This window comes from Mycetomoellerius zeteki, unplaced genomic scaffold, assembly GCF_001594055.1.
Source record: "Mycetomoellerius zeteki isolate Tzet28-1 unplaced genomic scaffold, Tzet1.0 scaffold58, whole genome shotgun sequence".
NCBI classification, from domain to species: Eukaryota; Metazoa; Arthropoda; class Insecta; order Hymenoptera; family Formicidae; genus Mycetomoellerius; species Mycetomoellerius zeteki.
The window spans coordinates 1,620,319-1,646,227 of record NW_017257588.1 but is presented as its reverse complement, the minus strand read 5'-3'; the positions used below and the strand labels follow the sequence as shown (position 1 = coordinate 1,646,227).

The following is a 25,909-nucleotide window of genomic DNA, read 5'->3' as shown; positions in this document are numbered from 1 at the left end:
GAAGAGCGTGGGATAAATATGACGGGCTTTAAAAATTGCGTATTTTACTGATGATAATTATGATTTACTATACATAAATTTCATTTCGGTCAATTCATATTCCATATTTCCAAGACGATTAATAGAGTCGGTTCAACCACAAAATTGATCTGTAAATTCTGTATGTTGAAATTGTGGCGGAAGTGTTTGCCATGAAATTACAGACCGTTTCGCTTTAAAAGCGTAATCACGGAACATGTTTGAAGAGCGAGGGAAATGGAGGATACTACTCGTAAATATCTATGAAATTTTTATAAAGACGTTATTAATATTGAAATACAAGGACGGATGCAATTGGAGCTGTTGAGAGAGTCTACAAGTGATATTAATAGCTTCGTGGGACCAGCATTCATGAGAAATACATGTACTTGCTTTCGGTCGATGTAAAATTGTTGGATATGAGAAAATGCGGAGAAAGAGCGTTTGTAAGCAACGCACGACGTTATCGGTACAATGTTTTCCCGATACTTTTATTGATTTCTTTGTTCAGGAACAAATACAGCCCATTTTCTGTATCAGTGGATCTACTAAAGGGATATTATTTCATACGATTCCTTTCATGTCGTTGCAAATATGAGGTTAAATCCAACGGATACATTTATTTAGAACATGATAGACTATAATATTACGCTTATATATTAGGAGTGTGATTTAGTTTTAAGGGTTTTTTTTCTCAAAAACTGATTTATTTAAACAACATATCATAAACGTAAACGTTTAATAACTGTATGATCAATATTTAATTCTCTGGCAAATTCTGATGTGGATTGTGCTGGATTTTCATCCAATAATGTTTGCAAATCTGCTTTTTCCAGCTTTTGTCGTTAACATTGAAATCACCACTTTTGAATTGATAGGACTAATATTCACATGTTTTAATTGATAAAGCAACATCATAAGTTTTTATTAAAGTTTTATGACCTTCAGCCACGGTTTTCTTCTGATTACAAAACAAAAGCAACGCATGTCGAAAGTGTTCTTTAGGATCGGAGCTCCATTTTATAAACATGATGTTCATCATGCGTTTATTGTTAGTATAAACGATTAAATATCATGGAGTAACATTAAAGCATTAAAAAAATAATAGCTATGAATGTCTTTGACAACACTGACATTAATGTTATCTTTTGCAAAACCCTTAAAACTAAATCACATTTCTAATATATATATATATGTGTGTGTGGCGTAATGCTCATCGCAGAGCTCAACTGGATCATATTATCCGGTTTAAGGATTCAAGATGATTTAGCACCTTTCCAGATTCAAAGTTCTTTTCCTAAGTTATATCGATCTATGGAAGATAATTTGCATGTCCCTGAGTGTAGGCGGGGAATAAGTTATTCGAACATCTGGGAGGAAGAGTTTCTAATAATGAAGTATTTTCAAGGGATAAGAACCCGAGTGTCGGACAGACTTTCTAATAATGAAATATCCTGCAGCGGATGGAGAGAAATAGAGAGGGGGATAATTGGAATATCCGACGGCCTGCAATATCGCCGATAATGATATGTCCGGAGGGCGACGATCCAAATCAACCGATTCATCTCTTTTCATGGGGGTTACTCATCCGCGTTCCTTAACGACGTCAGCATCGCGTGTCACGCGGCCGCTTCGTCGGCAAACTTCGACTGATGGTTCGAGGTTGAGTAATCAGGCCGTGTGGCTAATTAGGTCGTTAATGAACAGATCGATGAACGCTGGCCGTTAGAAGGGTTCTCTTTGACATTACCCGATGGTACTGTCGGTGCTAACGATGACAATGGCGATGAAAATGCTGGGATTAATGTCGGTTTGAAGTTCCATCGCAGAACCGAGAATAGATCCTGAGTTTTGCAGGATCTAAAACCAATTTTTCGTGAAGTTCAGCGAGAAAATAGCCAAGTAAGAAGCTTATGGAAACATATATCTTTTGCTATATCATGTAATATATATGGTACGAAAAAATTATTCAGTCGCTCCATGCATTGTGCACACGATGATTGGACGTCTGAAAGTGAAGTGCCATTAATTTCCATATAGATCGATTCTTGCGGACGGAACGATGAATCTGACGTGAAATTACTCGGCACTATGTAACAAATCGTTCTGGAACAAGCTGACGCGCGCGACGTACACACGTGTGTCTGTTCGCGAGATACGCTAATATAGATCGAGTGCAGTAAGAGATATCGCCACAAATTTATTACGTGATAAAAGCGGAGTATATACGAGCATTAGATAAGAGCATCATCATCAAAATAAGCAGTTGTATAAATTGCACACGTTACTCGGGAATGTTTCTCGGGAAAGAGAAATTCGGAGCGTACGTGCATCATGAAAGATAGTAATTAACTATTAGAAGGATCGTGTTCGAGGCGATCAGAATCGATTGATAGGTGCCACTCTTCGCCGCTGTAGAAACCCGCATCAGGTTACGTTTAATCACCAGACCATCGCCATCGATCCCGTATCGCATTAGGCACAATCGCATTAGTTTCGCACCAGATCCTTTACAAGATATATTAGACTGTCGGTCAATGTGCGTGAGAATCTTATTTAATCAAAATTGGCATTATTCGAATAATTTTTTATTTAATTTATTACTTAAAAATAATAAAATCAATATAAATAATAATTTATTGGACTCCTTATCCTAACAATAACAATGAGTAATAATAACCAGGCTATAGGAGTCGTCGCTGGATGTATTTGCGAAAGAGTCTAATATCAATAATACATAAACCGTTTTATTACATCAGATTAACAACCTGTAAGTTTCGGTCCATGTTGGGGCCATCCTCAGCAGAATTGATGTCAATAACAACAGTAAAACGCTGCATGCTATGTGGTGATGTCTGTAATGAGGTAAGAGTCTTCCTTGACAAAGATCGTTAAACCGATCGAAATGTACAGGTTGTTAATCTGATGTAATAAAGCGGTTTATGTATTATTGATATTAGACTCTTTCGCAAATACATCCAGCGACGACTCCTATAGCCTGGTTATTATTACTCATTGTTATTGTTATTATTTAAATAAAATTTTATTTATTATTTGGATTATTTATTATTCGCATTATTCGTAATTCATATTTTAGACATTATATGTTATTTATATTAATCGCATTATTCTCTTTTCGCATTATTACAATTATTTACAAAGAATTTCCCAAGTCGGAAATTAAAAAAGTTATGAAACTTTAGGCTAATTTAAAAAGAGAAAATTATTAATCTTAAATAAGGTAAATATCTCTAAATAATTGGATGTGCTCGGTGATTAAAAAATCAATAATATATTTGTTAATATAACAGCAACTGAAAAGAAGAAATGAAAGATTTTATGTCAAAATAAATAATAAAAACAAATTTGATTGTAAATTATTGCGAAAAATTGTTCCTTTCAAGCATTGCAGTTATATTTTTATTCATCTTCTTATTATCTTGAGTAAAACATAGTCTACATTCTCAAATTTTTTAAAATATTGTACTTTTCTAAACATATAGTGTTTTTTATCTTGTAAGAAAATGAAATTTTAAAACTTTGTTAAAAGTTCAGTTACTGGTACAATCGATATGGTGTACTATATCAATAAAATTTCACTTAAATGTTCTTTTTAGATTTATATGATAGTATTTTGCGATTGTCGACAAAACGGAGTATCATGTGGATATTAATTTCTTTTGTAACGCTACTAATTAATAATCAATAACATAATATAGAACTTAATATAGAGCTCAATAATAATATCTTATTATTATTAGTTCAGATATTGAGACATTTACCTTATTAGTTAACTGAATTATAATATTAATGGACTACTTGAATTTTCATTAACCTTTAGAGAGCGAAGGTCTATTTTTAAGTTTCTTATAGCTTTTCTTTAAATGAGGTTTCTTATAATTCGTAATTTCATTGTATTTCTTACCTTAAAATATAATACTGTTCCAGCGCTATTGTAGCGGCTTTCCGGTTCTGTAAAAGTTAAATGTGAAAATAATTTTAGAGAGAGAAAGAGGAAGATTCAGAAAAATAATTACATTGTATAAGAATGTTTAATTTTATCAAATATATTAATTTTATCAAATATATGTTTGAAAAATAAAACATTTCTAACGAGAAATAACAATTTTATTTATATATCACTGTTATTAATACATAATATAAACAATCTTTATTCGTTTGAATATTGTATTATTTAGTAATAGTGTTATTTATGCAATATTATTTGTGCTGCAGTATTATTTGTACAAATAATACACATGGCGAGTATATATTATTAAAATAATTATTTTGATAAAGACTTATTTAAATTATAAAGACTTATTTAAATTATTTATTAAATAAATTGTTTAATCAAATAAATTGTTGATCAAATAAAAATATATTCGTTCGACAGTTTATTTATTTGCCTCTTTTGGTTATCTATTATTCGAATAACAGTTTGCCCTCTCTTTAATATTATTCGCTGCGGGTATATTGATATTTTTCCTCATTTGTATCTAAAAGAATGAAAGACTGTTTTATGTGTTCTCATTCCACGGCAATCAATTTTCTTCGATCATTCTTAACGGTAGTGCTTCGAAAATAGTGTCGAGGATACAACCATTCATTCCGCGATGTTTTTGTTGTCAGTAACGAACTTGTACGGATTATGCATTGGTATATATGACTTTTGGGGTAAAGAGCTTGTGGATTAAATTTCAGTTGCACGTTTGTACTCAAATTCCGGGCAGGATATGAGAATATCGTGTGTATTTACCTGCCATTGCTACCGTTGTTTTGCCTTTTCGCTTGTACGCATGCAGATAATACGATTTCGCCGCAAGCGTGGATATTGCGTATCGGGTGATATTGTTTAAAGAGTTCCTGTGTTTGTTTCTGTGCCCAACTGTCGAACGTTCTCGTTTTCGGCAACTAACTAAACTTTAAATTTCCTCTTTATTGTCGCCCTTTTTTTTTAGCTAGACATAGAATCAGTTAGTTTGGTGAAATGACGTACAAATTAAAATTAAAAAAAAAAAAAAATTTTTATTTTTGTATATAGCCGCGGTTTGTAAATCAGTTTTTAACAGATCGAGAAGGAAAAAAATCAAGCGTTTTTTGCGAACCCTGTCACCGTCGAACCAAGAACGCGTTAACTCTAAAGCATCGTCTATAATAAGTTGTCAACATACCGTCGCCAGTCGCAATGCTTTACGACAGCCAATCAGAAGAATCACTAATTACTATTGACTCTTCTGATTGGCTCTTGCGAAGCATTACGACGGAGTGTTTGAAACTTATTGTAGACCACGCTTTACCCCGGATCTACAATAGAGCTCTAAGCCTTAAGCGATAAGAAATCGACGAATCATAGTCGATTATTCTCCTCAAATTTGATTATAATTGATCAAATTCTTACGGCTTAAGGCTTAGAACTATTAAAACACCTATTGTAAATCCGGACTTACTCGCCACGCGTGTACGAATTAGCGCGTACCTACACCTTTATTAGCGTACATTTCGCACAACACCCCAAGTGCAATAAGCCGAATGTTACTATTCGGCTCGCGCGTTATCGCGTAATGCAATATTAATTCAAAGAGCTTTTGAATGGGAAATAAAGTGAACGGAAATTCGCGAGAAAAAAAGCTACGTCCTCTTTACATAATAAGCGGGCTCGCCCCCACCCGTTTCGTTTCTCCCTCGCGTTCTTCTTCGCTCGTATCTTTGCTCCCCCCCCCCCCCCCCCCCTGCCACGGAAATTTCTTTTCTTCCACGGCTCTTCTCTCGCGCCATCGCCTGCCTTGTCCACGCGATTTTCTCGCGTTTATTTTTTCCATCCTATCTCGGCTTTATTCTTTCGCTTTCTTCACACAGTGACAGCGGGGCGAGGTAAAGTGAGAGAAAGGGCACGATAGCGCGTGACGTTATGGAAGTTATCTGTGAAATAGGAATCTGCAGCTCCGAGAGAAGGACGCGCGCGCGCGCGACAAGCGAGAGAACTTTCCTGAGAAGAGTGAGTCGAATGTTGAGCAAAAAGAAAAGGAGATAGAACGCGATGTTGCGCGCGTAATTAAAATCTTGCTTCAAGAGAACGTAGACATTTTACGAGATAAGATCGCTGATGCGCTCCGCGACTCGTTTTACCGGCTACTCTCTGGTGCATTAGTTTTTATTAGCCATTTTATTATATAATCATCGCCTTTTTACACTTTTTTCTGTCATCCGCCATCGTACATTAAAATAAAAATTCTCGAGTAAAGACTTTGAAAGAATTCGCATCGCGTGAGGACATACGCGGAAGAGAGGACGCGATATATCTGATTTACTGGTCCATAAATATTCCTAATCTATACCAGAGGCATAACTCTTTCGTCCGCCTTCCTCCCGCTTTTTGTCTATCTCTGTCTCCTTCTTTTGCCGTCATGATTCGCGTTGCTGCATCCCTCATTCCGTATCTATAACTGCCCTCTCTTCTTTTTGTTAGCCTAGTTCTTCTTCCGCTCTGCATGTTTCAATGGAAATGAAGGTAATGGGCGTTTGCTGTTTGACCATTGAGCTTGTTATAATACAATACGGCACGATTCCATCGAACCTCTTTTTGTCATTCGACGGATATTCGCGAGATATTCGATAGATATTTGATAGATATTTGAAAATTTTTGTTCTTATTTTATGAACTGCAATTATACTTATGTATGGAATGCAATTATATATATAAGTATGTTTGCTTCAAAAACAAGATCGTATATACGCGCAGCATTCTTGAATGAACATTTGACTGAATCATTAAAATAAAGTACCTCCTCCGATCGTAACAACGGGATGCGGCTGTTTACAGTTACGAGATTTCCGATGCATCTTACGAGCTACGTACCACTGCTTGACATTGCATTGTCATAAAAATAGCGTAATATAAATGAATTGTAAGTTTTCGTAGAAATCCAGGCGTACATGCCGTGCGTGCGTCCGTGTTTGTATATATGTGTGTGTGCACTGAGAGAAAAATGTTTGGTATTTGTAACTATAATTATATATTACTATAATTATGATTATTACTGTTATAATAATAACAGTAGCTATAGTTACTGTTATTATTATAGCAGTAATAATCATAATTATAGTAATATATAATTATAGATACAAATACTAAACATTTTTCTCTCAGGTCGTACATGTGTGTGTTGTGCATGTATACGTATATGCGCAGAGAGAACGGAGAGGAAGGGGGAATATCGGTCTCCTCAGAACTTACTCTATAAACTAAAGCAGATCGCCGATAACGTGCAGGCGGTCGATAACATGATGTCATTACCGTGTAATTATGAAATTTAAATTTCTAACATCTTACTAATTAACGTTAATGACGTTCATTTTTTGTCACTCGTTAAGTGATCTTTTGGATATTACCGGTCGCCGTTCGCGTGAATGTTCTCTGCTAGAAAATTAAACGGACATTTTATCCTTATCTCCGAATAATATCTAGGGATCATTAAGTCGCGCAAAAGGATTGATTTTTGTAAAGAATGACTCTATGAGATAATTGATTTTTGTGTGCAGATGTCGGTCTCTTACTTCAAAAGTGAGACAATTACAAAAATTAAGCTGTCCAAGAAAGAAGATAAACTATTTTTCAACTTGACAGAAAATTATTGATTAATCAAATAATATTGACGAAAAGAATAAATATCTTATAACGTGTCATTTTAACTTTTATTATTTTCGTTTCATAATCCTTAAAAAACTATCCTTTTAAGGAATAACATTTTTAATAATTTTTTTTTAAACTACTCTTTTCGAGTTGTGATGATTTTTATGAAGTTAAATTAGTTCAGTTTTGACGACTGATAGGATAATGCTTACTTAACTCTTTCTGTTTATTTAACTCATTTATAATTAAAGAATCATGTTTTTTCAGTTGTGTCACTTTTGAAGTAAAGGAGCGATATATATATGGTATATATAAATACAATGTAAACGGAACTGTTATCCCTTCATGCTACATACCTAATAAATACTATAATAAATTAACGTAAAAAGTTAGTCGAGTTTAAAATATCGTCAGTATTACAGTTTCGAAAACATAGCCGAAGGCCAATTCGCTGTCACTTATGGTTTTGCCCTATTTCGTGCAGAGAAATAGCAGTTCCTACTATGGTTGACTTTCCTGTTTGCCGTACTATCGAACTTTAATTAAGCCAGTCTCCTACTACATAGAGTTTCGTTACGGATGACGAAATTGCTAAGAGAGAAACTCATTGCCTCGTGGAATAATTACTACTTGGAGAGACATTGTCTCGGTGTAGGTGCAATTATATATTATGTACTTGTCTACCATAATGCTTAAAATTAAATAAGAAGAAATAAAAATCACTGACATGTTTTGGACCATTTTCCTGATAATATCTGAATTACATTGATATCGCATTCAGCATTTGCACTCGTTTATCATTTTGACATTTTTGACAATTGCAAATATTGACAAAGTACAATTCGTACAAATTTTATTTGATGTCAATGTGTGCACGAGGGGTTGGATATAATTTCATATTTGTAGAGTTAGGAAAAATATCTGCGCGTTGCATCGTTCGTCATCGCGTAGTTTTGCGACACAGTAGGTTCTCTCTCCCTTTTCTACTTACTGATATTAGATGCTGGATAACGTATAGTATATAACACCTAAAGGCATTTCTTCGTGCACTTATTCTTATTTCATTGAATATTATATTGAATATTGACATTTAGTCCTGGGAATTATATTTATTGGAATATAATTATAATATATTTAATTATAATATATTTTAATTATAATTATAATATCGTAATATATTATAATTAAACATGATAAGAAGTATTAATAATATTATATAATCTCTGTATTATTCTTCAGCTATTTTTATTCCAATCGCATTGCATTTTTAATATTAGTGAGGTATTTATACTTGGAAGATGGTATTACGTTAATGTATAAAGTCCATATGGAGAACGTTACATAGAGAATAAAAATGTTGGCAAGATCTTATGGGATAGATATTAATTATGAAATATTCCGCACGTTTTCTTCGAGCTTTTACTAATTTGTCATTACCGTGCGTTCTTGCTTTATTACAAGCGAAGTACGACAAAGTATCGACAGTTCCGGAGCAGTATCGACACTTGTTGCTACCGAATCAGTAAAAATGTCGATAACCTATTAAATTTAAGCATCCCTAGGTACACATCGCGTAGAAAAATGATTACTCATCCTATTCGTTCGTTATCGCTGCAAGCAGACTATCGCGCGAACCGTTTGGAATGGTACGATGATTAATTGGCGAATTTCATGATATGACAACAAAATATGGCAATGTAATGCCTTCTGATTCCACTTGTTTGTTGACGTAACTTTTTGCATTGTACGCTTAGAGAATATGGAAACCTGGACAAGATTTACAGATTCACCGTATAGTTCGGCGGAAAGCGATTTATTGCCAGTATGTATCGACGTTGAATACATAATGAAATTATTGATCCTCTACTGGTGTGCATTAGTCATGCTGTCTATGTACCAAACAATATTTCTGGGAGATGAATTTACAGGCCGTATAGCATACTTTTGAGCGTGCGAGTCTCCGTTTTTCTCGATTTATGCCGGACATTAATCGGATGTTCGTGCAATTTCCAGGACATATACGAAAAAGTAATAATCTGCAAATAGCTTGCGAATATTTGCGATATCAAAGATACTCTATCAGGGAAAATCATGTGCAGTCTCGAGCGACGTGGTGCACACATCACTTAATGGGTTCTTCCATTACACACGTAATGCGAAATCGCATTAGTATCCGGGAAATGCTCGGCTAAGTCGAAACTCAGTATCAAGGACTGTGGATACGGACGTTTCTAGAATTCGGAAACTCGTTGGCGATTACGTAGTTGCTCGTGAAACAATGTGCTTTTCTTCATTACATACGTTAATGAATGTACGCTAATCGGACGATGGTCATTGTATTAAACATCCGCGTCTATGAATGCTACGCGCATACAACTATAATCTTTTTTATTTTGGATAATGATTTGCAATTACGTGCTTTCTTTTTTTTTTAATTCGATCATTTGAAAGCGATATACGTAATAATTATATAATTATTTATTTTATGTATGGGAGATCGGGTCTCGTTGGCATTCCTTTGGAATGAATCTCATTTCAAAAGAGTATATCTCTAAAAAGATACTTGAACAAGAGTGGCCATATTTTCACTCTTTTTTCAACAGACTAAATTTTCAGTCTCTTCGAGTGAGATTTCACTCCACGAGATTTAAAGAGTAGTATATATACTGCATTATTAGAATATTTTCCAGTGTACACGTAGTATATACCACGAGAAAGGGAAGAAAAAACTATACAACGACTATATTATCTTGCAAGCTGGTCTCACAATAGTGTATCTCCTGATGCGAGTATATTCTGATCAATTCTGTTCCAGTATCATGGAAATGAGAACAACAGAGTCGCATCGCATTGTCGATACAAAGAGATATCGTATACATTTATTTTCTCTCGAAGCTTGTCGAGACAGACCTACGTGCAATTGGCCAGTACATTTGCGAGAAAAAACACTCGCGCATTCGAGGGAAGAGGGAAATAACGTGAACAAATTGAAAGAAAGCACCGTAGGAAATATGTCGCATTTTATGTTCGTGCATAATTGGCGAATTTAAATTGTAGCCTAGATGGAATTAACGATTTTTGTACTTGCTATACGGGTGCGCGATGGTCGTGAACATTTATTTAGCATTTGCATCAGCCGATTTTGCGTGGACAGCGTTTATGAACGTTAAATGTCGAAAATTACAGTCATGCAGGCCGATAACCGAGTAACAGCAGTCGCTGTTTTGTATAGATTCAGCACAATGCGATATAATTTTCTCTTTGACAAGTATTTTTGCATTGCTGGCGAGCAACAAAGTTTTGTTTTTAAATGTGGTCTATTTTCCTTTCTAAAACTGTTTAACAAAAAAAAAAAAGAAAAAAATGTGAATATAGAGCAAATCGTTTATGGAACAGTTTTGCTGAAGTATTTAAAAAAATTTAGTTACAGATCTGAAAATAATTTTGTTGAACTGTCAAGACATTTATGTACGTGGGTGGTCAAACCGGGACTTTTTTATTCTTATGTTCATGAGAATAAAAGTCTCGGTTTGACTTGAACCCCCAACGTAGATTCTTAAGCTGGTTGCTAGAACAAAATTTTTTGCAGTATTGCTCATTATATTTGAATTTCTTACATAATTATTTTGGTTCAATAAAATTATTTTCAGATCTGTAGCTAGCTAAATTTTTAGACATAGAGATGTTTCAACAAAATCATTCTTTCCGTATATTTCTTATCGCATGGATCTGAGCTGATCATGAGAAGCAATATGTTCACCATTATAGGAGTGACGCGTTACGGAACAAGTAAAATTTCCGCGACATCGGACAGTTCAGTGTCCCTATACGTGTAAACGATTGCAGGATGAAGCGAATGTCTCTCCATTTCTGTCGCAAACACGCAGCGCGGATCAGCTAGGTAATCGCAAGTACGAATTGAACGACACGCGCATCAGTTTAATAGAGGAGAGCGTGAATACAAACACGCAAGTGTTATACGTATCTGTACACGCAGAAGTACCTATGTACGTACGTGAATGCGTATGTACACGGATGTATATACGTATGCACGTGTTCCGGTATAGTTTACTCGTGGCTGACGCATTGTGCATAGAACGAGACCGCGTATTAGGGATGCAGGTGCATAATAACAAGACATGTAGATGCTCCATGTTCAAAGGAACCGATGAATCGAACTTTCGGCGCAAGTTTCCCAAGTTACGCATGTAAAATTTTCCAGAAGACGCAGCGAGATGCGATTGATTAATTCCCATCAGTTAAAGGGATGCGACTTTGGCTGCGTTCAGAAGATACAATAGTTGAGTGATTGCTCGCTGCTATTAGTACATATATTCCAGATTTTATCATGGATCTAAAGATTTACTCCAATCAGAAGTCAGGCAACAATTACTCACTCAACCATCGTGTCTTCTGAATGCAACTATTATAAATAATAGATATAGTTATGAATGAGCGACGGTGAAGAATCGATGGAGCAACAGCATCGTTTTATGAGTCCTGATTCTTTCATCGTAAAGCGAATCTTTGACCTATATCGAGAGATAACGGAGATAATCGAAACGGTAATTGTTATCATAGTCGTTAACACATCGTGCTAAAAGCGGCGCCAGCGGGATGTGCGCATGCGAATGCATCAATGGAATTGTGAATTGACAATTCCACTTTGGTATTAGAGGAGTGCGGGGTACGATTATGGGAAGCTTCTTGTTGAGCTGCTGCCGGCTCAATGGCGGGTTTGATGAATTTAAGCTATACCGTCTCCATTCGGAGAGCTTACGCCACCGTTTAGCTGTGCCTTTGTACACGTAATAAACTGCTCTCTAAATTGAACCGTGCGTTAGTGTCACACGGAAAGAATAATTTTGCTGAAGTGTCTAAAAATTTAGCTAGATACATTAAAATAATTGCCACCATTTTTTTCTATCTCAGTGTATTAAAAAACCTTATTAAGTTAGAAAACTAAAAAAATTTGAAAAAGAAGACGCTCTCAGTAAAAATGTTCTAATAGAAATTTATGATTTCTGCACAGAAAGAACGGTTCTGCTGAAATATCTAAAAATTTAGCTGGATACAGATCTAAAAATTATTTTGTTGAACTGTCAAAATAATTACGTAAAAATCTCAAGCATAATATGTGAGTAATGCTATAAAAAGTTTTAAAATTTTAACAATCAGTTAAGTGCCTTACATAATTATTTTGATGGTCTAACAAAATAATTTTCAAATCTGTATCCAGCTAAATTTTTAAATATTTCAGCAAAACTATTTTTTCCGTGCAGGAGGTATTCTCGTAAATTTCTATTAGAATATTTTTACCAAAAGCATCTTCTTTCTCAAATTTTGTAGTTTTCCAACATAATAAGGTTTTTTAATACTGAGAAAGAAAAAATGGTTACAATTACTGTAATGTCACTATAATTTGTATTCATTTTCGGTGTCAACTATATGTTTTCGTCATAGAACTATATACACAGAAAACGATTTAAGAAAGATCTAAAATTTTGCTGGAAACTAAAAGATAATAAATACTGCTGCAAAATAATTTGATAATCTAGTAATCAGTTTGAGTTTTCAATAAATTTATTTTGATGGTGCAACAAAATTATATTTTTAGATGTATATCTAGAAAAATTTTAGATCTCTTAGCAAAATCGTTTTCTTCGTATATAAATATAATTATTATTATTAACATTATAGAATAAGAATTATAAAAATGGAGCTCCTAACTAAAATTATTTTACCATGTTGTAGTCACAAATATCAAATCTTTTCTCCTATAACTAGTATACGTATACATCTACAGATTTTAATTATTCTTTAATTAATCTTTAAAACTTTAGTTATCTTTTAATTATTTTTTAATTATCCTTATATAACTTTAATTATCTTTCTTCTTCTTAAGTTATCCTTCATTTTCATTTTTATACAATTTATTCTACCATCATTCATGAATTTGGGTGCATGTGGGTATGCATGTTGTGTATGCGTATATGCATATATAATATGTTATGTATGTGTATGTGCATATGTGATACGTAATACCTACATGAATGTTGCAGTGTATTGAGTTCAGGTCTATGGGGGTTTGCTAAGTCCAAATGATCCACTATGCGGATCAGTCATCTCCTGTGGAAAATCCAAGAGCATAGCTTTCAATACAGATTATATTATCATTTCGTTTTATATATACATATATATAAATAAATAAATATATATATATAAAGAGTACAGTTATCTTAATAAAATTTTAATGTTGGGAAAATGTAACTGGTGAAGGGATATAAAAATTTTATTTTGTTCCATCAAATTGTCGTTAGGATTCCTTTATGGTATAACAGCGGTAGCGGGCATTTGTCGAGCTAGAGCGCAGTTTGTGCATTCAAAACGCGATGGTCGGTAGCCAAATGGAGAAAAGACCGCTTTTGCAATGCGCTCAGCGACAGGCCATCGGTAGCGATAGTGCGCAGTACATGCATTGCGCATTTTGTTGATTCTACTATTACACGTTATCGTATACTGTAATGTATCGTCAGAATCGCGTTAGGAACGATTATTGTAAAAGTTCGCGAAAGAAAGTGCCGCTATAAATTCGTATAAGCGTTGCACCAACGGGGAAGTAAAGTCGTATCAATACGTTCAAATGCAATCAAATTGTAGCTGTCACTATTTCTTAGACGATATACGAAACTCCGTACGCATTAAAGTGAAAATTTCTCTCAGCGATACTCTTCCATGAAGGTTTACAAGTTTACGCAGTCTGTTGTTCCCTTGCTGGTACAACAGAGTTGTGCACGAGTGCAGTTGCGTTCTATGTACACGGCCGTGTTGTCTAACCACGACACGCAACTGTTACACCTTTATCATAGCGTGGTCATTGTAGCCACAGCTACTTAATCATTCGTTGTCATTCGGACATCAAAGTGTCATCAACAAACAGTGCGTCATGACATAATGCTTTTACTCGATCTACCTTCGAACTCTCTATCGATCCGACACGCCCTTTCCTCGTCTTCTTTTCTTTCATGGAACTTGTTGCGATATATAGAAGAATATATTTCTGATACGAATAAAGTTGTTGGAAGTAAATTGCGAGATTAATGAGATAAAGTTTGATAAAATGAAATTCATTTTATGAAATATGCGTATATATTATTAATAAAATGCTGATTATTAACGTTTTACACGATTTTAAAACGGTGATTATTTTTTTCTTTTTATGTTTTATACTTAAAAAATGCAGTATGAATGTATCGGTTTAAATCGCACTTCTGCAATTCTTGCAATTAATAACTTTATAGGGCTAACGCCGCTAACGGGCTAGTTGGTTCGTTGACTTTTGCGAGGTTTATTGAGCAAACATTGGCTGAAGTCGCGATTGCGGAACGTCGTATTGCCAAAATCGATCGCTTCGAATATGGCAGAGAAAAGGAACAGTTACTGAGAAGTGCGATTAAATATAGTGCATAATTTTTGTAGATTCTTTTGACTTTCCATTTTTTATGAATATGTCAGTGTACATAAAATAATTGCCATTTTATATTTTCAAATGAACGTTGCGTATAAATTGCATTAAAAAGTTAAGTATAAGAGGTTACTTACAATTAGTTTAGGATGATCTGAGGAAGCGTTCAAGCGCTTGTTTCCAAACTTATCTCATAACATCGATGTTATCAGGTAATTCTCTCGATTGATTACTTGCATCCTTTAATAAAGTTCTGGACCTTAATAGAATTAAATTGTAACATTGACGCAAGTACAGAAGTTGTATACCTTCATTATAATCAACGCAAGAACGGAATATTGTAACGGGAAAGTTATCAAGAGAAAAATTAAACCTGATTAAATATTCCCGGTAATAAATGTTTCATATAAATATATACATGAATATATGTACAATAATAAGTTAAATTAGGTCGCTTATGAATAAATCAAATTCAATAAACAAGCGCCACAGGCAGGGTTAGATCTTTAGGATTAATAATATTTCTATACATATATAAATATTCAAATAAATTTTTCAGTACTTCAAGTTATGCGCCGAACATAATCGATTTTTGAAACTGTAAGTTAAAGCTGGAAGTAGTCATATCACACACATAAATTAAATTGATTTTTATAATTTTATTAATTTCATTAGTTTTAATAATAATGCTAACAAGCATTTTAATTTTTTCTTTAAATATTCATATGTAAAAATATTATTTATATAGGTTATATTTATATATTAAAGATCTAATCTTAATCGTCTATAGCGTTCCTTTACTTGATTTAAAAAAAAATATATATATAATTAAATGTAAAATATATTCATATATATATTTTCTTTTTCTTGTAGAAATGTCTAATAATAAAAAGAATAATTAAAAAATATTTAGAAAAATGACTTTTGCTTTATTTTCCTTATAAAAAGAAAACTGGGATTACATTATATAATATTCTATGTATAATCGTACACGGAAATATTTTGTTAAAATATCTAAAAAATTAGCTAGATACAGTTCTGAAAATAATTTTATTGGTCTATTAAAATAAATATCAAATTTATTTACTCTATTTAGTTTTATTCATCATGCTTGAGTTTTCTATATAAATATTTTGACCAACAAAATTATTTTCAGATCTCTGTCAGATATTTCAGCAAATTATTCTTTCCGTCTACATATAACTTTTTATATGATTATTACATTTACAATATATGGTATACGAATTGCAGACATATATGGTAAATTTTTCAAACTTCACTTTTTATAAAAGAAACAATGTGAAATTGTTTTCAATTGTTTTTTATTTCTTCTTATTATTTTTTCCTGTATATATACGAATAGAAATTATATAAGAGAAAGAAAAAGATCAGGGTGTCCGGAAAATCGTCCGCAGTAGTTCGGGAAGTGATTCGGGGATCCAAAAAGAAGAAAAAAAGCTATATAAACATAGATCTGGAAATAAGTAGTTTTCGAGTTATAGCTACTTTTATGTTAAAAAAAATCTCATTTAATTCGATTTAAATATCTATTTATGTTTATCATTGAATCTGAAAATAATGTAATCGTATTTATTACAAATATTGAAAAATTAAAAAAAATGTAAAGAATAAAAATTAAAAATCTAAAAATAATGTAAAAATCTAAAAATAATCGTATTTATGTAATCGTATTTACAAATATTGAAAAATTAAAAAAAAGTAAAGATAAAAATTAAAAATTAAAAGGAATTTTAAAAAGAGGAATGCGCTAAACGGACTGTGCCTCCACGTGCATCCTGAGTAATGCTGAAATAATCCGAAATGAAGTTATTTATGTTAGACACCATGAAATAAATTATGTTAAAACGCTGTGAAATAAATTATGATTATTATGATTGTGAAAAGTAAATTACGATTTTTTATTTCCGGATCTATGTATATAGCTTTTTTCTTTCCTTTTGAGTCCCGAATCACTTCTCGAAATACTGCGAGCGATTTTCCGGACACTCTATATGGGGTAGCGATCGAAATGTCGTTCCATTTAATTTATCCAATTTTCAGGTTTTAGTAATTAATTCTATACCACTGCAGTTCCGTACTAATTTTGTTAAAAGTAAATGTGTTATATAGTGTAAATCAAATAGTACAACATTTTGTGCATTATCTTGTATGAACATATTTTATATGTGATGATATATACTTAGGTATATATACGTATGTTCTTATATTAAAAATTTTTTACCGGGTTTTCTTATTATAACGATTTAGAAAGTGGCTTATCATTGCAATCTTTGCTAATATCTCGAAATTCTAGTAGTTTCGTATTTTTATGTTTCGGCAACGTGATACGAAAATAAATCAGCACACGAGAAAGGAACTTCTGAATACAGATAAAAAGGATTTGATGTATTTACAACGTGTTTTTCGGGTAGTCCGTTTGATCGGCTGGCGATCGTCTCGATTGCACGTTCGTTCAGTTGTCGATTGCAAAACGAGAAAATTTGATCCTCCTGTTTCGTTCATTTCGTCTACCGATGCCGCGATAGATCGCTCCTAGCTCCCCGGTTGGTGCTCGCAATCTACGTGTCGTAATTTGCTCAATCGCTCGATCTCTTTCTGGTCCAGTGGTCTTCCCCTGCCAATCGCGCTATCGAATGGGCGGGTAGAACATTAGTTACCGGTAACAAGCGCGCGGAACAAGTACGTTACAACGTACCGAGGGCATGTTCTACACAACCATAAAGTACGCGTCACACCATACTATTTGTGCAAACCTCACGGCCTAGGCGTGGATTTGTTTACCGGTTTGCGGACAAGGACTCTGAACGGACATGGTATTTGGAATCGATTGTGATCGACTTTTCAAATGCGCGTTTACGTTTGTCTATTATTGTCGCCGATGTAGAAAGAAAATGCTATTTTTCAGGATTTATCAATAACCGAGGGAAAAGTACACAGTTGGAAAAAATGTGTTGACTTTAACATAAATCGCATGTCCCAAACGGTCCACTCAAATTTTTGAGTTAATTTTACACAAGATGAATATGTTAGAAGGTAACAAAAATATTATGTAAGAGAATAAATACAAAGAAAGATAACATCGACACAGTTGTGAACAAACCGTGGAAACATTTTTTTTTCAGAAAATTAACATTTATGGCATTCCAAGAATGGATCTGAACACGGAGAAAACCCGCGAAACGCAAGATTGTCATAATCACATTATGTCAAATTAACACTCGAACATATTAAAAAATTTTACACAAACTGTTAACACAAACGTGAGTGGACCGTTTCTAACACAAATACACAAATTTTTTTATTGTGTAAACCAGACGAAAATAAATCTTTTTATGTTCGCAAAACAGTTGAAGTACCAAAATTCTCTATCCGGTCATTTGCTGACACAACTAACCCGTTTTTTAGCGACGGGACAGCGTTTATCTTCGTTTTTCCGGCCACCGAACCCTCCACAGCCGTCTCTCCGACTAGCTTTTCATATCGTTGATTCGCGTACGTAGTTCGTAGTTTGTGTAGTTCAAACAACGACGAACAGTTAGATACGACACTTTTATTCGCAGGCGCGGACGGCGCGGTACCACAACTCGTTACCGCAGCGCCGGCACCTGCGCCAGATGGTGAAATAATTTGAAACTCGCGAATAAGCGACAGGTCCTCGGGTTACTGGGTTTCAGGAAAATTGAAAATTGCTTGTCCTTTCTTAGTTTCACGAGTACGGCGGGATCGTAGAGCACTCTTTGTCCTTTTTCACCCAGTGGCGAATTGGAAGAGAGGATGACAGCCGATGCAAGAGCTGCCGTGGGGCTTGTGGAAATCCCAAACTTGTCGATAGATTCGTTAGAGCCAACCCGAGGCTCTCTCGCTCTCGCGCGGAACTGTCGGGCTGCGCAACCGTATTTTCCACCCCCGAACTTCCGACCAAATTGAATCACGCGGAATTTCGCGGTAACAATCTTCTGTTTGACTTCGAGCGACCGGTTGATTCACTTCGTGCTCGGGATCCGCGCGCGTCTTCACAGCCGTCAGGCATGGCGATCTTACTTCCCTCATTGAACGGGTTTGAGTCTTCTTCTGCGTAACTCGATCACGATGTATTTGAAAAGATCGTGTTGTAGAGACCATACCGAAAGGTAACTTCTTGTTAGTAAATTTTCGAGAGTATACTATCGACATAACTTTTTAAAGAAAAATGATTGGATTTAACTTTAGAACACTATCATACGTAAGTTTGACGTGTACTCAATGCACATTTCCACCAATGTAGTTTAGCTTTAATCTCGATTCTACTTACTCTTCATCTTTTCGTAGTTCTAAAAATTAGAAAAAGATAAAAATTAAGTTGAACAGAGATTAAACTATCGAGATTAATCTACATTGGTGGAAAGGGGCATAAGTGAGCAAAGTCATTGAGCACTATACCTTCAATAGTCAACAAGAAGTTTTGCTAAAAGTTGGGACAAGTGGAGATAAGTTTTTAAAATTTCAGTCCATTATACAATACCACTTAAAATTATATCACCTTTCGATTTTTTGAGCATAACTTTTGTCAAAGTGAATCGAATGTGCTCAAATTTATACAGCAGACACTTGGTTGGCCGGTGTACCTTATACGTAAAATATAATGAGATTTAACAATGTACACTATGATTTTTTAATTTTTTACTAATTTTTCACTTCGAATGGTCAGAAAATCGAAAGGTGACATAATTTTGACCGGTACTGTATATAAGCTTAGCTTTTCTAGTGGTCACTATTCCCAGGTAGCACCTATTGATTCATATATTGTACGTTTTATAAACGTATCTAATATTCTATATAAGCGTTTAGGAAATGTATATGTAAAACCAACATATACTACACTGAAAAAAAAAATTGGCTGCTGTAGCAAATTAGATGGTAAAATATGGCATTTTTAATTGGTTGCAGCAGCCAATTTTTGATTGTGTTAGCTTATCGAAATCCTATACTGACGTTGCAGATAGGCTAATACAACCAAAAATTGGCTGCTGCAATCAATTAAAAATGCTATGTCATATTTTACCATCTAATTTGCTGCATCAGCTAATCTTTTTTTTTCAGTGTAGCAAAATGTTGTAATATCAATAGTTTTTAAACGGTGAGCCTTTAAAAATGTTCAACCACGGGCATGAAATTCGCACCGTCAAGAGCGATGCAACTAATAGCGTTTTTTTACTAGCAGAACTAGTGCGCGCTCAGTGCACATTAAAGCTGTTGTACACTCACCTAATCTGAATGTAAAAGTGAGATATTACAATTAATAAAATACCCAATGTATATTTTATCAAATAGCACAATACAATGTATTGAGGCTTTCGCGGTTTTTAATTCGTTTCTATATTTTTATTAAACACATACATGTACATCTTTACGTTGATTTGTGTACAACGGCTTTAAAGTGCATTGAGTGCGCACCAGCTGCCAGTGAAAAACGCTATAAGCGGCCGACCGCGAGAACGCTTTGACGGATACCACTAAACGGCACGGTATCGAACGAGTAAGGTTCGTGAAATCTCTGTATTAACATCTCTACTGTGGTATTCTTAAATTGAGTCCGATTTAATTGATGAGAAGTAATGTCAATTGCAAATTTGATATAACGTCATTTATATTAGTAAAAAGGATATTTTTGAAATATACTTTAAGTAATAAACAAATAAATTTATAAATAAAATGAATATTAATCAAATTATCCAAACAAATAATATTAAAAACATCAATTTACAGATATTTCTAAAACTTCTTTTCTGTCACAAACAATATTAGAAGAAATTTATATTTGAAATGCGCATTTGATATAAATAAATATATTTCATATTTAGGAAATATTAAACGAAATTCCGAATTACGATAGGAGAGAAAAGTAATACAGTGAAGAAATCGAAGTATGTAAGTAAGTAATAAGCTGTATTGTTATTCGAAATTTCGTTCATTTTATATTTCCTAAATATGAAATATTTATTTAAATGAGCATTTCAAATGTAAATTTTTTTGCTCTGTGATTGGACATTTTCAAAGGCTCACCATTTAAAAAATATTGATATTACATTTTGCTATTGACATTTTCGACTCACTTTTTCATGAGGTATATGTATGTGTCGGCTCCTGCGGTTGATCTGGATCATTCTATATATTTTATTATTATAAGGAGACAATGGACGTATTATTTGAAGATCAAATTTAGTGTCCTTATTCTTTCTTTCCTTTTAGATTAACAATTAGATTATTTTTTATGTCTGTAAAAGTCTACAATGTTATAAATGTTTTGCCATTAAAAGTGTGAAATGTCTTACTTTAATAAAGCTCTTATTTTAATTCAAAGTGACCTATTTCGTCGGTTATAAAATTTACGTATAAATTAAAATGTATTGTTCAATATCGATAGAGTTCTATAAGGTTAATAGGGCAATTGTTTATTTTTATACATAAGATATTTATATCTAACAAAATGCACAATATGTGGTATTTTAATGTGTTATAATATTCATGTATGTATCATAACAATGGGGTATATGAATACTCTTCGATTATTTTAGATTGTCTTTTTTGAAATAAAATATTACAAATTAACAAGAAAATGTAATTTATGTGATGCATTTCTAAATAATAATGCACGAATGTGCATTTAATTTATTATACAGCGTATATTTTCGAATTAAATTAATTTAGTATTTCATCCAACGCAACGCCCTGATTTTCGTGAAACTTTCTCTGTTTAAAGTGTCCACGTTGATTTTTCAAATTTGTCCGTCTTTCGTATTTACAGCCGTAATTAAAAAAATTTACATATATTCCACTTAAATTACCACTGTGTGGTTTTCTAAAATTTCAATTTTACGTAGTACGTCTGAGATCTCGTATTGTAGCTTATTCGAAAAGATACGATTCTCCAGCGTATACGCTGCGTATGTCTATTGTGAAATGTTCTGTGTGCGATTGTTACCGCGTAACTCGAATAAAGCAGAAGCTTTAGAGAAAATAGAAAATTGGCTCCAAGATATCCGAAGAGAGCCATTTGATTTGATAGCGGTATTTGATGTTCAAGCAAGCCGGCACTTAATATTGTTTGACGATTTCGTTTTGCGTCTTTTTAATTGCAATACATCAAGCGATCATTCTTTTTATGTGCCGACGCATAATTTAGTTTTTGTTTTCATAATATTAGCATCGATATTTAGTTGAAATAAAATTGCTGCGTGCGTTAATTATTTACTTGTTTTGCAATGCATAAAACCTTTTTGCTAGAATAAGAATCATAAATTAAATAAATATGTGTTTCCTATGTTTGCAGATAAACAATAGTGCTGCCGCGTACCAATTTTGGGAATAGAAATGAGTTGAGGATCGTCTACGATGTTGAGTCGTCTCTCGGCCGTGGTGGCCTCCATTTTGGTTCACCAGATATATTTTCTATGCACTGCCAGCACGTTGTTAGGTAAATTATAAAATTCTGTAATATTTATATAATATTGTATAACAATATAATATATTTAACTAAATAAGAAAAGCCCCACTTACGGTCAGATGTTGGAATAATAATTATATCTAAATGTATTTAAATAAATTTATCTTAAATATATGACTGCACGCGAATTACAAACTTATTATAATATATTTAAAAAGTATATATGATATTTCATGTAATACGAAAACAAGCTTGTGATCTTTAACGTGAAACAAATGATCACTCTACAATATGTTTAATGCCACGAAGGTAAAAACTAACAGAATTAAAGACAAAAAAGAGAGTATGACAAGCGGATTTACTGTATACATGAACGAAATTTTTATACTATTTATTTGTTTTTCTGGCTTGCTCGCGGGACGCTAGTCTTTGTTGTCAGTGAAAAATATTCAGACACAGTTGTTGGGAAAAGGCAAATCAGATTATACTGAATAACGGGCTATGAGCTGAACGGTCGGTATCCAGAACCTTGTCCTATAATTTTCCAATTAAGGCATTGGATTCTCATAAATCCACAAGCACGGACGGTTTCCATAAATTTGACGTCGTACCGAGCGCGCGACAAACCGCGGTCGATTCGACGTACTTTTAGATTCGAGGCGGCTCTTACAACGTTTGGATGAAATGCTGAAATTGAAGGGAAAGAAGAACTATGAGAATCGTGCAATTGGTCACGATACTTCCGAATGGTACGGAAGTCTGTTTTTCCTTTGACAGAAATAATATAGAGCACTTCCGAAGCGTATTGGATCTGGGCGCGACTGCTCGCTGTCTTTGTGTAACGTGAAAATATATTACAAGGCGGCTTGAGAATTCATCGAGGAAACGCTTGTCCTTATTTTTAATATTTTATTTTAAAAAATTTATTACATAAAAATATGCAGTGTTTTCAAGTTAATTTTAATTTTATTTTTGTTCAAAAAATTTTATATTTTATATATTTAATAATATTTAATTGTATAATTAAAGAGATTTTTTTAACTAAAATTTCTTTCGTTTGTTATTTTTCCAAGATTCGTGTAAATTCACGCGCGACAGTTTCTTTCACAAACACGGTACTTTCTGATGCGTCGAGACATAATCCGTGCTTACAAACGTATCTAAAACGAAATCCTGACCAGTAACCGGGCTTATCCTACGGAGATTATGTGCTTCGTCTTTCTAGCAGATATTAGGAGTTCGTTTGCCTCATTCCTTTTCCAGGGTGTCTCCTTGTAGCGAGAGAATTCAACTTGTTAGATTGGCGTAAACGGAGGAGAGGTCCTTTGCACAGTTACTGGAACTGATACATCTTTCGAGGATTATCCTATCCTCCTACGAGAAATAGTTAGGTCGAGACCTTGGAACGTGGATAGAGAAATAGAGAGAAAGCAAAGCAATTCGTCAAAGTAAGGTGAAAGGGAATTGCTTGCGCGCGAGGACGATCAGCTGGGAAAATAATTTCGAGTGCATCTTTCACATAGTCGGGATTCTTTAGATGCTCATGGCGAGATGAGAAAAATCCATGGCAAAGTTCCTCTGACTGCCGAGCCGAATCTGAGCAAAGCCGGCCGTGGGGAACCTAGGAACCGTTTGAATCATCGAATTTGATGGAGAGAGATATTGCCATTCCCTTGCGTGTTTCTCCGAATTCTATCGCGATTTCCTTTATTTTTCTGCACTCTTGTCTCTTTCAACGGTGCTGGTTTTATAAGAGACCAAATTGCACGGTTTCCTCGATATCATCTCAAAAACGACGATGCTGGGAAATTGGCTTTATTACCTCTTTCTGTTCGATCTGCGCGCGTACCGTGCCGAGCTATGTAAAGCAATGCTTATAAGATGCTTGATGCTTTCGATCGCGGATGAGAATAGGGAAGATGATGCGCTGCGAAAATTCTACCAAATTTCTTCCAAATAGTTGAAATACATATATATTGTGTATATATGCAGTGCCTGCCAAAAGTTCCGAGTTGGTTGAATATCTTGGAAAGTATGCATTTTTGAGCAAAATGTTTTACAAAAATGTTTTAGACAAACATTTGGGTTTAAGAAAATCTATTTAATCATCTTATCAATTTGATCTTGAGTGGCGTCGCTAATATCAGGTCAAGGTTACATCGATTTTTTTTAAACTGGACACCCTATTTTTGATGAATCTAATAGCCGTCAAAAGCTTTTCAAAACGCTACGATGAAGTTCATTTTTATTAAGTACTTTTCGAATTATAAAGCTTGAAAGTTACAGTACCACGCCATTATTATAGTATTATCCAAGATGTCCGACCGACGACTGAAACCCTTTGAATATTGTTCAGGACCATGTCCCAATAACATTTGTCAAGATCAAGGTCATGGAGATTGTTTCTCTTATTTTCATTTTTGCACTGAAAATTCATTTTTATGTATATAATGTATATACAATATTTATATATTTAAAAAAAGATATCTAGTAGAAGAGTCTCAAAAGTATATATGAAATATACAGATAATAATACATATAATGCGTTTTATATTGTCACTTAATCCTCATATTGTTCATTGTAATTAAGTTATTGTTACATAATTGACTTAATTTGTTATAAATTGTAATCTTTAGCATTTGAGACTCTTATTTGCTCGACGAGTTTATGCAACATGTATTTCATTACGTTGCAAGAAATTTTTACTTTTTCCCGTTACATAACTATATCCTTTAGACAGATGCACGCACAATACGCACATTGTTTGTGAAACATCTCGTAACGGGACGTTTACTTTTGTTATACGCATTTACCTCGAATTTTCGTAGAATTATTTATTCAATGCAACATAATAAAAACATACCGATGGCTACGTATTCGCGCGCATCGAAACAATTCCTCGCTTTTGCGTTTTAACGTTGAGGTATAAATGGTATTGCGAATTTAAGTTTGTTTTCGGCGAACGGTTGTGTTTATTTTTTCACATATTACAACTAAAACATTTTGATAAAATGATTGTGACAAAATTTCTCGTGTGATTTTTTTTATGTGAAGACAAATTTTTTTTAATTTGTTGTAATTTTTTCTTGCATTTGAGACGTGTCGTATATTGAGAAATCCACCATTGGTTGTGCAACCTTAAGGAGAATATACTTACGTGTATCGTTACTCAGGAAGTTACATAGTCGCGTATGCTTCTTGCTGATAAGGCCATTCAAAATGTCGGCAAGTGCAGGAATTCGCATCATCGTCGTAGTATTGTACATCGAGGCAGAAAGTGAAATCTTTTTCGATGTCGTACATGCATCATGAATAACTTTTCCTCCCACAAATTTAATATTTCGAAGA

At 33.9% G+C, this 25,909-nt stretch overlaps 1 protein-coding gene across 1 annotated transcript in view; it reads left to right on the top strand.

Moving 5' to 3' along the window:
• Positions 1-25,909, top strand: part of LOC108728067 (defective proboscis extension response 14) — a 165,947-nt gene that overhangs the window by 12,149 nt on the left and 127,889 nt on the right. The window contains exon 2 of the mRNA XM_018456422.1: positions 22,447-22,590. Within this exon, the coding sequence (XP_018311924.1) occupies positions 22,509-22,590 (82 nt within the window). The 5' untranslated portion in view covers positions 22,447-22,508. The remainder of the gene's footprint in view (positions 1-22,446; positions 22,591-25,909) is intronic.